Genomic DNA, 13,460 nt, shown 5'->3' with positions numbered 1-13,460 from the left:
ACCCAGTCTGCCCCGGACGTGGGTGCCTGCTCCCTCTGTGGGCTCAGACTGCTGGTCGGAAGGGGCCTGGCGTGGGCTAACTTCCCAGCTGGCCACTGGGTCCTCCAGAAGCCTTCTGCCCTTTTCAAGCAGTCTTAAGAAATTTCCTGTTCTATGGGGTGTTAGTGACTTTTTTTTTCTGGTCGCTAGGTGGCGCCAGAGATCTCTCCTATTGTCCTTGGGGGGCTGTTTTTCGCCTCCCCCCACCCCGTGGGACAGGGAACAGAGTGGGAATGGTAGGGTAAACCTCAACAGCTTTGGGGTGCTGTGTCTGCCTTGTGCCCCACCGTCGTGGAGAACCCACGCCCCGAATTTCGTGCCCCGGGTCTCAGTTCAAAGCCCTCAGTTCCAGGAGGCGGGCTGTAGCCCAGTTCAGTGGCGCGGGAATGGCGCCTTTTGCACCCAGCTCCCGTGCCTGGGCGCCTGGTTCCTGCTCACTCAGTGAGGGACTTTCAGTGCCTGGCGCCTGGTTCCTGCTCACTCAGTGAGGGACTTTCACCTCAGTGAGGAGGGCCTCCGCGCATCTCCCCGCAAGCCTAGGTCGCATGCGCGGGGACCTGGGCAGCCGCGATCCCGGTCTGCATTTGCTTTTCAAGCACGCCGAGCGCGCCGCTTTTCCGCGCAAGCTTACCGGCAGCCCGGGCTGTGTGCGGGTCTCCCGGGGTCTTTGTTCTTCTCTAATGGCGCCCGGAGCTGTTCGCTCACCTCCGCGGCGAATCCTGCAGGGTTCTCCACAGCTCCCGTTCACAGGGTGTGGTGGCTGCAATAGTTCCTTTCCACTCCCAGTCCCGCTTGCTGCGTAGTTTGTTCTTGTTGGCCGTTTTGGTTTGTTGTTTTCCTCCTCTCTGCCGGTCAGAGAGTGCCGACTCTGTGGGCGGGGGAGGGGAGCAGGGTTCTGCGCTTTCTTCCCTTCTGGTCCTCTTTTATGGCCACTTTCTTCTTCGGGTAGTTTGCTGGAGTCGTCCGTTTATCTTCCGTGTCCCAGTTCTCACTGGGACCTGCCGCTTTTCCTCCCTATTAACTTTTTTTAATGGGAGATCTTACTCGCAGCGTCTCCTCGCCGCCATGTTGCTCCGCCCCCACCTTTTAGATTATATAGGATTTTAAACCGTTTTTCTTTTTTTTTTTTTAGATTTTATTTATTTATTTATGCATAGAAGAACTGGGGTGATGGGCCTCCCTGGTGGCATAGGGGTTAAAGTCTCAGTGCTATCAAGCTATTGCCAGCCACTGCAGCATGAGTTTGATCCCCAGCCAGGGAGCTAGCCCACATGGCACAGCAGACCATTCCTATCTTGCCTGCTGCTCCCCTCAGCAGTGTATTTCAGTAGATCTGCTTGTTCTGCTCCCCACTTTGTCTCTGGGGAATCCTCTCACCCTCCACACCTCTGGTCTATACCCAGTGTTGTTTTTTTTTTTTTTAAAGATTTATTTATTTATTTATACAAGCACTGGGTACAGTCAGAAGCGCAGGAGGGTGAGAGAATTCACCAGAGCCACAGTGGGGAACAGAACAGGCAGACTGACGAAATACACTGCTGAGGGGAGTAGCGGGCACGGCAGGAGAGGTCTGTTGCGCCATGTGAGACCCTCTCCGGTGGCCGGGGATCAAACCGGCGCTGCAGAGGCTGCAGGCAGCTTCGCAGCCCAGCACTCAACCGTTGTGCCACCAGGGGAGGCCCTATGCCCAGTTCTTGTATGCGTAAAAAAAAAAAAAAATTAAAAAAAAGAACTGGGGTGTAGGCCAGAGGTGTGTGGCGGATGAGAGGATTCACCAGAGACAGAATGTGGGGCAGAGAAGGAGGATTTTTACTGAGATACACTGCTAAGGGGAGTAGCGGCAAGACAGGAAAGGTCTGATGCATCCTGTGGGTTAAGTTCCCTAGCCAGGAATCAAAGTCAGGACGTGGGCCATTGTGGTGATAGCACTGAGACTTAACCCCTAGTCCACCAGGGAGGTCCAAACCATTTTTCCAAAATTCACATTCTTAATACCTCTTTGGTCTTAATAATAACAAACAAGCTCAACTTTTCTCGAAGTTGAACAAAATTATAGTATAATGGAAAATGTACTATAATTCAAAAACTTGAGAATAAGCTCCATCTCTGCTATATCCTAGCTTTCTATAGGGATATTTTCAAATTCAAAGCATTGTTGTAAAACAATTTTGCAAACTATAATTTTTCATATGATTTTTTATGTATCCTTGTATATGTACACATGCATACATATTTTTATAGATGTAATAGTCAACTAACTCTAGGTCTGCATTTTCATCTTTTTTATTTTCTCTATTTTGTCTCAATCTTCAATCAGGATTTTCTTTTTAAGTACAAGAAAGTTCCCTGAAAACATCTTTGTAACTCTGTAAAATTATAGTTCTTGGCATATTTAGTTAACTCAAAGTAAAAATAAATAGCACATCTAGTTAGTTAAAAGTTATATGCCCAACACTATCATAAGTAGCACATGTTCTCATCAGGTATTTTCCCTTAAAGTGAGTTATAAAATTAAATTTTCTAGACCAATTTTTTCAAGTAAATTATTTTCAGATCTGAAGACAACATGATGTCACTTTGAAATTTTAAACAGAAGTTCCACAATTTGTTAACAGAACAGGCTCTCAGGACATACCATTTTAATAATGCTGTTTCCTTTAAATGAACTTGGAAAATCAGTCACCATCTCTTGTGCCACAATTTCCACAGCTTTGGATTGTAAATCATTGTTCCGTACAAATGCTTCACTAGCCAAAACTGCTGCTGCAGCACCATCTGAAGTGGGGCTAAGAGGAGGTAAAAATCATTATTTACACCTGGTCCACATCAATCCTAGGATTCAGAGCAAGAATTTTTTCTGGAAAAAAGACTACGCACACTTGCTATTCATTGGATTATCCTCTATGGGCTATCTATAGTTAAATATTACAGACGTTTCCTATTTGGGCACTGAACTTCTATCAAGAACTTAAATGCTGTCAGTCACTGCTTGATTTCTAAGTAAAAATCTCTCCCAAAAAAGTTCTTATTGCAGGGGCCTCCCTGGTGGCGCAGCGGGTAGAGCGCAGAGCTGTGAAGCTGTCCGCAGCCTCTGCAGTGCAGGTTCAACTCTCGGCCGGCCAGGGAGATTTCCACATGGCACGGCAGACCTCTCCTGTCTTGCCTGCTGCTCCCCTCAGCAGTGTACTTCGGTCCGTCTGCTTGTTCTGCTCCCCGCTCTGTCTCTGGTGAATTCTCTCACCCTCCTGCACCTCTGACCTGTACCCCAGTTCTTGTAGAAATACATAAATCTTTAAAAAAAAAATTCTTATTGCAAAGAATCCCAGATTTGCCTCTGCAGATACATAAGTCATCTTCTGGTGACTTCTGAAGAGTCCACAAGGTTATTCCTACTATAGGTCTAATTAGGTCCAACTCTGCTATTGATAGGGAGCTAGGAAGGAAGGGAAGGACACCATACCTAGTATAGGAATCTGCACAAACACACACAGCGCAGCTGTGCACAAATACTGTATGATTAATGATCTGTCCTCTTTGAATTAAAACTTTTTTTTTGAACTGAGATTCCTTTGCCGATGATGGCAAGCAGAGAAAACCAGGATGTAACTGGGTCAAGATAACCAAGGAGGGAACAACTAACTCTGAGGGCTAAACATGATGAACACCAGGGACACCAACCATGATGGGTTGTTGTGATGGGCCATTCACATATGGTGAAGAATCTTTGTTTAGTTCACTAGAAAGAAGGTCAGCTTGAGATAAGATGTCAGAATGTCTTTCTTTTTTGAGAGTAACATATCCACCATTCTCTCAGACTGCTGCCATTATGACAATAAAGCACACCTTATAGATTCAATTTCTGTCTCTGCTCATTGAGTTTTGGCAGCAACAAACAGACCAACCCTAGGATTTCCAGCTATACTCTCTCCCAAATAACTCAATCTTGGAATCTTTTGGAAACTAGGAAAGGATAGAATAGAGGACACTACAAAGTTCATGATTTGGTTAGACTCTTGAGAGGTCTTCAAAATAGATTTTTTCCTTAGAGCAAGTTGTAAAAGGTAGCAAACAGAAGAAACCTTCTATGAGTTCAGCTGGACTTTATAAATGTCCAGAACCTCATATTGCAATAGATAAAAGCTGATCATACTTGTTCACTTGAATCCTATCTAGCCAGTATCTTCAGGGAATAGCCACATGTTAACTAGAGACAGAAAGGAGATACGTAGTAATAACTCATTCTTCTAGGAGATAGTTTGTCAGGCAATTTTCAAAATGCAACTATTATTACAATTACAGTATTACTTATTTCCTTTTTCCTTTACTCTTAGCTATAATAAAAGAGTAAAACTTCCTCACAATAAACAAAATGCTCAAGAGAAAAATCTTTGGACTCTATTATCTCCTAAGTCACATGTAAATAAATAAATGCAATTAAAACAACGTAGGCTGAAGTCACAAGAAAAGGAAGTAAAATATGTAGTTTTCCAAGAGAAGAGACTGTCTTTAGGCAGAAGTAAGAAGTAAAGGAACTCACTCCAGAGTGAGGACTATGGAGGTAAAGTTCTATAAAAGCAGATACAGATAATATATATCCAGATGTTTCTATTAAATATTAAAATGGGGCCTCCCCAGTGGTGCAGCGGTTGAGCACTGGGCTGCAAAGCTGCCTGCAGCCTCTGCAGCGCCAGTTTGATCCCTGGCCACAGGCAAGGGTCCCACATGGCACGCAGACCTCTCCTGCTGCCTGCTGCTCCCCTCAGCAGTGTCCTCCGTCTGTCTGCTTGTTCAGCTCCCCGCTCTGACTCTGGTGAATTCTCTCACCCTCCCGTGCTTCTGACTGTATCCAGTGCTTGCATAAAATAAATAAATAAATTTAAAAAATATATATTAAAATGTGTTTTTCTTACCAACATTGTAAGATAGTCAAAAAATCATAAACTTGTCGTGATGTCTTCACTTCATCTAAAGTGTATTCCTTTTGGAACTGGGAATACCTAAATACAAATTAAGTAAATGTAAATATTCTTTCCACAGCCAAGAGACAGACTTGCATGAGCAATTTCAACCTATAATAAATGTCTTTTAAAATGAATTTTTTACAAAAGCCTAACTTCAAAATATCACATGTTATATAATTTTTAAAAAGCCTAATTTTTGTCCTGGGTTTCTGTCATGGAAACCCTTGGAGTTCCCTAAGAGATAGAAGTGTCCCTGTTATGCTAACAAGGTGACTCCTGGTAGACTCCTTGTGTGGGGAGGGGAAGGTGAGAGGCAGGGCTGGTCACCAGAATGACCAACAATGTGAATATAGGGCTAGGACTTCTGAGTCAATTTGACCTCTGGAGAGAAGAGGGTGCCTGAGATTGTGTTCAACCCTGTGGTCAATGATTTAATCAGACATGCCTATATCATGAAGCTTCATAAAAACTGGATACTGAAGCCTGATGGAGATTCCTGGTTGGTGAGTACCTTGATACATTAAAGAGGATAATTTGCTCTGGGGAGAGAAAATGGAGGAAGTACTACAACCAGAACCCTACCAGACCTGATCCTATATGCCTTTTCATTTAACTCTGAGTTGTAACCTTTGGAATAACACTGAAGTTGCAAGTACAAAACTTTCCTGAATTCTGCAAGTCATTCTAGAGATTTATCAAACCTGAAAGGGTCACAGGAATCTCCAAATTGACAGTCAGTTGATCAGAAGTGCAGATGTCCTAGACCCTACTTGCTGCTGGCTTCTGAAGTGAGTGCACTGTGGCAAAGGACTGAGTCCTTAAATTCCTGGGATCTGCATTAACTCTGGTGGTTAGTGACAGAAACAACTCCCCCGCCAAAAAGTAGAAAATCAGTCAAGTTTACTTTAGCACAAGGCTTTCATATGAAAAAAAAATTCTAGTTATATCTCTGAAGTCTTGCATTTGCTAGTTTAAAGTTGTACACACACAGCAGAGTAATCCAGTTTTTCACTATTTCATATTTCAGGAATACTTACGGGTTATTAACAGAATGTTTATGATTTTTCCATCCAATTTTTGCAAAGTGTTCAGGTTTTGTTCCTATAGAGAAAGTAAACATTCATTATTGGGTGTTTTTTCCCCTGGTGTTAATCAACAAATATTGCAATCATATTCAGCATCCTGCTAAAAATTCTGACATTTTCCCTGAGTATAGAGATCAGCATTGAAAACTTCAACCCTGATCCCTCACACAATATTTCCTTATAATTAAACGTGGGCATATTTAACAAATTGAATTAACTAATAAGAATATACTATAAAAATAGCTCAAATTAGCCTATTCTATCCAGTATAACTTGGGTTCCATTTTTTTTAATTTTTTCATTAATTTATTTTTTTACTATAAATTTTATTTTTATATTCCCCATACAATTGCCACCCCCTTATTTTAACCCCAATACCTCCCCTCCCCGCCCCCCACCCCCCATAGAGTGTCTCTGTTTCATAGTTGTTTGTTGATTTTGATTTTTACTTTCTTATACTTATTCTTTTTCCTGGTCCCTTATTTAAGTTTTCTAGATTCCTGCTATGAGTGAGACCATCCGGTATTTTTCTTTTTCTTTCTGGCTTATTTTGCTGAGCATGATTCCTTCCAGTGCCATCCATGTTGCTGCAAATTGCATGTGTTTATCTTTTTTGAATGCTGAGTAATATTCCATGGTGTATATGTAGCACATCTTCTTGATCCAGTCATCTATTTTTGGGCATTTGGGTTGTTTCCAAAGCTCAGCTATTGTAAACAGTGCTGCTATAAACATAGAGGTGCAGGTGCTCTTTGGAATTGATGTTTCTGTGTCCTTTGGGTAAATACCTAGGAGTGGAATTGCTGGATCATATGGAAGCTCTGTTTAGTAGGTCAAGAAATCTCCACCCAGCTCTCCATAGTGGTTGGACCAGTTAGCACTCCCACCAACAGTGCAGGAGAGTTCCTTTTTCTCCACATCCTCGCCAACATATGTTGTTGCTAGTTTTTTTTTTTTTTTTAAAGATTTATTTATTATTTATTTATACAAGCACTGGGTACAGTCAGAAGCGCGGGAGGGTGAGAGAATTCACCAGAGCCAGAGCAGGGAGCAGAACAGGCAGAAGGACCGAAGTACACTGCTGAGGGGAGCAGCGGGCGGCAGGAGAGGTCTGCGCGCCATGTGGGACCCTCCTCCGGTGGCCGGGGAGCAGCCGGGGATTGAACCAGCGCTGCAGAGGCTGCAGGCAGCTTCGCAACCCAGCGCTCAACCGCTGCACCACCGGGGAGGCCCTAGTTTTTTTTAATATGTGCCATTCTCACTGGTGTAAGATGGTATCTCATGGTAGTTTTGATTTGCATTTCCCTGATTACAAGTGATGTTGAACATTTTTTCATATGCCTGTTGGCCATTTGCATTTCCTCTTCAGAGAAGTTTCTTTTTAGCTCTTCTGCCCATTTTTTGACTGGATTATTTTCTTTGTTTTTGTTGAGTCTCATCAGCTCTTTGCAGATTTTTGTGATCAGTCCATTATCATTAGTGTTGGTTGCAAAAATTTTCTCCCAGTCGGTGGGGTTTCTCTGTTTTTGTTATTGTGTATTTTGCTGTGCAGAAGCTCTTTAATTTGATGTAGTCCCAGCTGTTTATCTTTGCCTTCACTCTCACTGCTTTGGGTGATGTGTCTGTAAAGATATCTTTGATGTGCATATCATGTAGTGTTTTGCCTATATTTCCTTCTATGTATATGTATTTTATGGTTTCAGGTCTTATGTCTAGTTCTTTAATCCATTTTGAGTTTGTTTTTGTGTATGGTGTGAGGTAGTAGTCAAGCTTCATTCTTTTGCATGTAGCAACCCAGTTTTCCCAGCACCATTTATTGAACAAACTTTCTTTGCTCCAATGCATATTGTTTGCTCCTTTGTCAAAGAATAGTTGACCATAAATCTGTGGGTTTATTTCTGGATTTTCTATTCGATTCCATTGGTCTGTGTGTCTGCTCTTGTTCCAATACCATGCAGTTTTGATGATTATGGCTTTGTAGTCTAGTTTGAAGTCTGGGAGTGTGATGCCTCCATTCCCTTCTTTTTTTTTTTCAGGAGAGCTTTGGCTATTCGGGGTTTTTGGTGATTCCATATGAATTTCATCAATAATTGTTCTATTTCTTTGAAGAATGACATTGAAATTTTGATTGGAATAGCATTGAATCTGTATATTGCTTTTGGTAGGATGGCCATTTTAATAATGTTTATTCTTCCACTCCATGAGCAGGGGATGCCTTTCCATTTCTTTGTGTCTTCTATTTCTTTTAACAGTGTTTTATAGTTTTCTTTGTATAGGTCCTTTACCTCTTTTCTTAGATTTATTCCCAAGTATTTGATTTTTTTTTTGTTTTGATAATGAAAGGGATGGTGTTTTTGATTTCTTCTTCTTCAGATTTATTGTTTGTGTATAGGAAGGCTACTGACTTTTGCGTGTTGATTTTGTATCCTGCCACTTTACTGAACTGATTGATGAGTTGAATTAGTTTTTCGGTGGAGTTTTTGGGGTTCTCTATGTATATTATCATATCATCTGCAAATAGTAATAGTTTGACTTCCTCTTTTCCTATTAGGATTCCTTGTATGTCTTTCTCTTGTCTTATTGCTCTGGCTAGGACTTCCAGTATTATATTGAAAAGCAGTGGTGAGAGTGGACATCCTTGTCTTGTTCCAGATCTTAATGGAATTGCTTTCAGCTTTTCACTATTGAGAATGATACTGGCTTTTGGCTTGTTATATATGGCCTTTATGATGTTGAGGTATGTTCCTTGTATCCCAAGAATTTCAAGGGCTTTTATCATGAATGGGTGTAACACTTTGTCAAAAGCTTTCTCAGCATCTATTGATATCATCATATGGTTTTTATATTTCTTTTTGTTGATGTGTTGGATAACGTTGATTGATTTTCGGATGTTGAACCATCCTTGTGTCCCTGGAATGAATCCTACTTGGTCGTGGTGAATTATCTTATGGCTACATTGTTGGATTTTGATAGCTAAAATTTTATTGAGGATTTTTGCATCAGTGTTCATTAGGGAGATTGGCCTGTAGTTTTCTTTTTTTGTGTTGTCCTTGTTTGGTTTTGGTATTACTGTAATGTTGGCTTCATAGAACGTGTTTGGTATTATCCCTTCCTTCTCAATTTTTTGGAAGAGTTTGTGAAGGATAGGCACTAATTCGTCTCTGAATGTTTGGTAGAATTCATTTGTAAATCCATCAGGTCCTGGGCTTTTGTTTTTGGGGAGGTTTTTGATTACCATTTCAATTTTGCTGCTTGTAATTGGTCTGTTTAGGTGTTCTATTTCTTCTTTATCTAGCTTTGGGTGATTGTAGAGTTGTAGGAATTTGTCCATCTCCTCTAGATTGTTGAACTTGTTTCCATATAACTGTTCATAGTAGTTACTGATTATTCTTTTGATTTCTGCTGTGTCTGTTGTGAATTCTCCTCTTTCATTTATGATCCTATTTATTTGTGCTTTCTCCATTTTTTCCCTTGTGAGCCTGGCTAGAGGTTTGTCTATTTTATTTATTTTTTCGAAGAACCAGCTCTTGGTTTCATTGACCTTTTGGATTGTTTTTTTAGTTTCGATTTCATTTATTTCTGCTTTGGTTTTTATTATTCCTTTTCTTCTACTGGTTTTGGGGTTTTTTTTTGTTGTTTTTTTTCTAGCTCTTTGAGCTTCAAGATTAGGTTGTGTCTTTGAGTTCTTTCTTGTTTCTTGATGGGAGCCTCTTGCTATATATTTTCCTCTTACTGCTTTTGCTGCATCCCATACATTTAGGGAATTGGTGTCCTCCTTGTCATTCAATTCAAAGAATTTTTTTAATTTCTTCTTTGATCTCCTCATTAATCCAGTGGTCTTCCAGTAGTGTGGTTTTCAATCTCCATGAGGTAGGAGAGTTCCTTGCCTTCTTTTTATGGTTTATTTCTAGTATGATGTCTTCATGGCCAGAAAAGATGGTTGGTATGATTTCAATCTTGGTGTATCTGTTGATGTTTGTCTTGTGTCCCAGTATGTGATCGATCCTGGAGAATGATCCGTGTGCGCTTGAGAAAAATGTGTACTCAGATTTTTTTGGGTTAAGTGTTCTATAGATGTCTGTTAAGCCCAAGCGCTCCAGATCCTTATTTAGAGCTTTAGTGTCTTTACTTATTTTTTGTCTCGTTGATCTATCCATTGTTGATAGTGGTGTGTTGAAGTCTCCCACTACGTATGTGTTTTCTCTGATGTCTGTTTTCAAAGATGACAATAGTTGTCTGATATATTTTGGTGCTCCTTCGTTTGGTGAATATATGTTAATGAGTGATATTTCTTCTTGAAGTATTGTCCCCTTGATCATAATGTAGTGACCGTTGGGGTCTATTTATCTTTTTGAGTTTGAAACCTGTTTTATCTGATATAAGTATAGCTGTTCCTGCTTTCTTTTTTGGTCCGTTTGCTTGTAGGATTGTTTTCCATCCTTTAATTTTGAGTCTATTTTTATCTTTTGTAGCTAAATGTGTTTCCTGGAGACAGCAAAAGGTTGGGTTTTGTTTCTTAATCCAGCCTGCGACTCTGTGTCTTTTTATTGAAGAGTTTAGTCCATTTACATTTAGAGTTAATATTGATATATATGTTAGCATCTGTATTTGCCATTGTGTTTGCCTTTCCTTTGATTTTATTTATTTATTCTTTTAATAACTTCTTTTTTTTTTTTGGCCTTCTTTCGTTGTTATTCGCCCCTCTGAGATTCTGGCTTTAGGACTCCTTGTAGTATTTTTTGGTGTGGGGGTTTAGTCGTAATGAAATTCCAGAGTTTCTGTTTGTCTGGGAAGGTCCTTATTCTTTCTTCATAGAGGAAGGAGAGCTTTGCGGGATAAAGTATTCTTGGTTGGCATCTGTTTTCTTGGAGTCTGTTGACTATGTCCCTCCACTCTCTCCTTGCCCGTAGTGTTTCTTCGGAGAAGTCTGATGTCAGTCTGATTGGTTTTCCTTTGAATGTTATCGGTTTCTTCCCTCTTGTCAGCTTCATTATTTTTTCCTTGTCTTGGATTCTTGGGAGCTTTACTATTATGTGTCTTGCTGTATTTTTCCTTTCGTCATGAAAGTTTGGTGTTCTTGCTTCTTGTATATCAATTTTCAGCTCCTTCTTCACGGTTGGGAAGTTCTCTTCAATTATTTCCTTGAATATTTTCTCTGTTCCTACATCTCTCTCCTCTCCTTCTGGGATTCCTATAACTTTTTTTTTTTTTTTTAAGATTTATTTATTTATTTATACAAGCCCTGGATACAGTCAGAAGTGTGGGAGGGTGAGAGAATTCACCAGGGTCAGAGTGGAGAGCAGAGCAGACAGACTGACGAAGTACACTGCTGAGGGGAGCAGCGGATGGCAGGAGAGTTCTGCGCGCCATGTGAGACCCTCGCCCAGCGGCCAGGGAGCGAACCGGCATTGCAGAGGCTGCGGGCGGTTTCGCAACCCAGCGCTCAACCACTCAACCACTGAGCCACCAGGGAGGCCCTCCTATAACTCTTACATTTCCTTTCCTCATGAAGTCAGATAGTTCCCGAAGTCTTTCTTTGGTCTTTTTCCTTCGTACTTCTCTTTCCTTTTCTGTTTTGGTTCTTTTTATTTCTGTGTCTTCAAGAGTACTTATTCGTTCTTCCATTTCATCTATTCTACTTTCATTGTTTTTCCCAGAGTTCTTTAGCGCCTCCATTAATTCTTTTATCTCCTGCATTTCTTTTACTTCCCTCTTTAGGGACTCAATTTCATTCTTCTGATCTTTGATTATTTTCCCCTTATCATTGTTTTCCTTTATGACTTCTGTCAGTTTTTTAATCACGGCAATTTTAAATTCTCTTTCTGGAAGGCTCAGAAGTTCTTCCAAGTTACTGTCGTAGCAATCTGGTGGGTGGTTTTCTTTTTGTGGTGTGCTTTTCCCCTGAGGAGTTGCTGGGTTGCATGTGGTTTTTCTACTCCCTACTGCCTATTTTCTAATTTGCATATGCCTTGGGACACTGTGCTGCTGGTACTGGCTGGCATCTTGGGCGAACTTCCCAGCTCACCTCTGGCTCCTCTGGGAGCCTTCTGCCGGTTCTATTTTAAACAACAAAAAATATAGTCTGGCACCCCAGTGGTTTTAAAGCAAAAAAAAACACTGCTGGTTATTCTCAAGGAATCCGCCAAAACATTCCACACCCCTGGATTAAGTGAATTTTACAACTCACACCCCTCTAGGGCCTGATCTCTTTCCTTATTATAAGGCAGAAAGGTCTTCAGAAGAGTTTTATATGTGCTGCAGGGTGATGCACTGGCTGCCACTGTGGAGGAGTGAATCTGCTCCACTGCCAATGGCAGACAGGCTCTGTTCCAACTGTCCTCTTCATCCTTATCTAGAAGACAGTCTAGCCCCCATCAGGTCTTTAAAAAAAAACAGTTGCTGATATTCCAGGTAATATCCCATGCTTTAGAAGTTTGGGGAGTAGACGTTAGGTACTCCTGGGGATACCGGATGGCCTCCTCTGAATTAATGCTGTTGGTCATGTCCACTTTCCACATGCATACAATCTTGGTTTTCAGAAACTCTTTAAAGGAAAATGGATCTGCCTCTTCAAGACCTTCCAGTTTAACATCATCAGGAATAACAAGGCTCTAAGGCCTGGACATCAGAGTGGCACCCTGGAGGTGAGTATAGCAAAATCACTGGAGCTGCACCAAACCAGCCCAGTAGAGAGCGCTCCATGGCCACAGCTCAGCCCCAGTCCCTGACAAGACACCTCTAGGTCCCAGACACTCCAAGCTTCTCATTGCTGCTCTGCTAAATACTTTCTTTACAACAAAATTCTCCGAAACTGTTTCTTCAAGCTTCATTCAAAAATCATTTTATATCCTGATATCCTCCACAGTCCCTTATTTATTAATAACTATTGTTTCTTAATATGTGTATATACTACCAATAAATCTTAAAGTTTTATTAAAATACCGTATTTTTCCATGTGCTCTTTTCCAGCTTTCCCAAATACCTGAGGCGCAAACGGGTGAGCAGACAATCCACTGCTATTGGCCACGACCTCAACATGCTTATCTAATGGATTGGTCCTATCTGTAAACTAAAAGAGGAGGAAAAAATAAAACTTATTAAGTAACTGACATGGTGAGTCTGAATTATTACAGTGTTATAAAGACATCTGCTTATTCTAAGTGTATAGAAAACCCAAAATGGAAAATGTGAATAAAATCAGTCAAGAAATGATTTAAAGGGAAACACAAAGGGTAAGGGTGGGGAAATTCAATAACCTAATAGGTGTTAATTTGTATAAGAAATATTTATCAGGAGTCCACCCAATCAAAAAATGGGCAAGCAGCACTCCAACTGCCCACCTGTGACTATGCAAGTGCTTCCTTTCACCAACTCT

The 13,460-nt window shown here is 40.9% G+C and overlaps 1 protein-coding gene across 1 annotated transcript in view; it reads right to left on the bottom strand.

Moving 5' to 3' along the window:
• Positions 1 to 13,460, bottom strand: part of SCP2 (sterol carrier protein 2) — a gene marked incomplete at its 3' end in the record, with an annotated part of 82,856 nt that overhangs the window by 51,362 nt on the left and 18,034 nt on the right. Inside the window, exons 5-8 of the mRNA XM_084242917.1 lie at positions 13,028 to 13,154; positions 6,038 to 6,101; positions 4,950 to 5,036; positions 2,675 to 2,825 (exon numbers count right to left, since the gene is read on the bottom strand). Of these exons, the coding sequence (XP_084099043.1) occupies positions 2,675 to 2,825; positions 4,950 to 5,036; positions 6,038 to 6,101; positions 13,028 to 13,154 (429 nt within the window). The remainder of the gene's footprint in view (positions 1 to 2,674; positions 2,826 to 4,949; positions 5,037 to 6,037; positions 6,102 to 13,027; positions 13,155 to 13,460) is intronic.

This window comes from Talpa europaea, assembly GCF_964194135.1.
Source record: "Talpa europaea genome assembly, chromosome: 9".
Classification (NCBI taxonomy): domain Eukaryota; kingdom Metazoa; phylum Chordata; class Mammalia; order Eulipotyphla; family Talpidae; genus Talpa; species Talpa europaea.
This window is presented reverse-complemented; position numbering and strand designations above follow the sequence as displayed.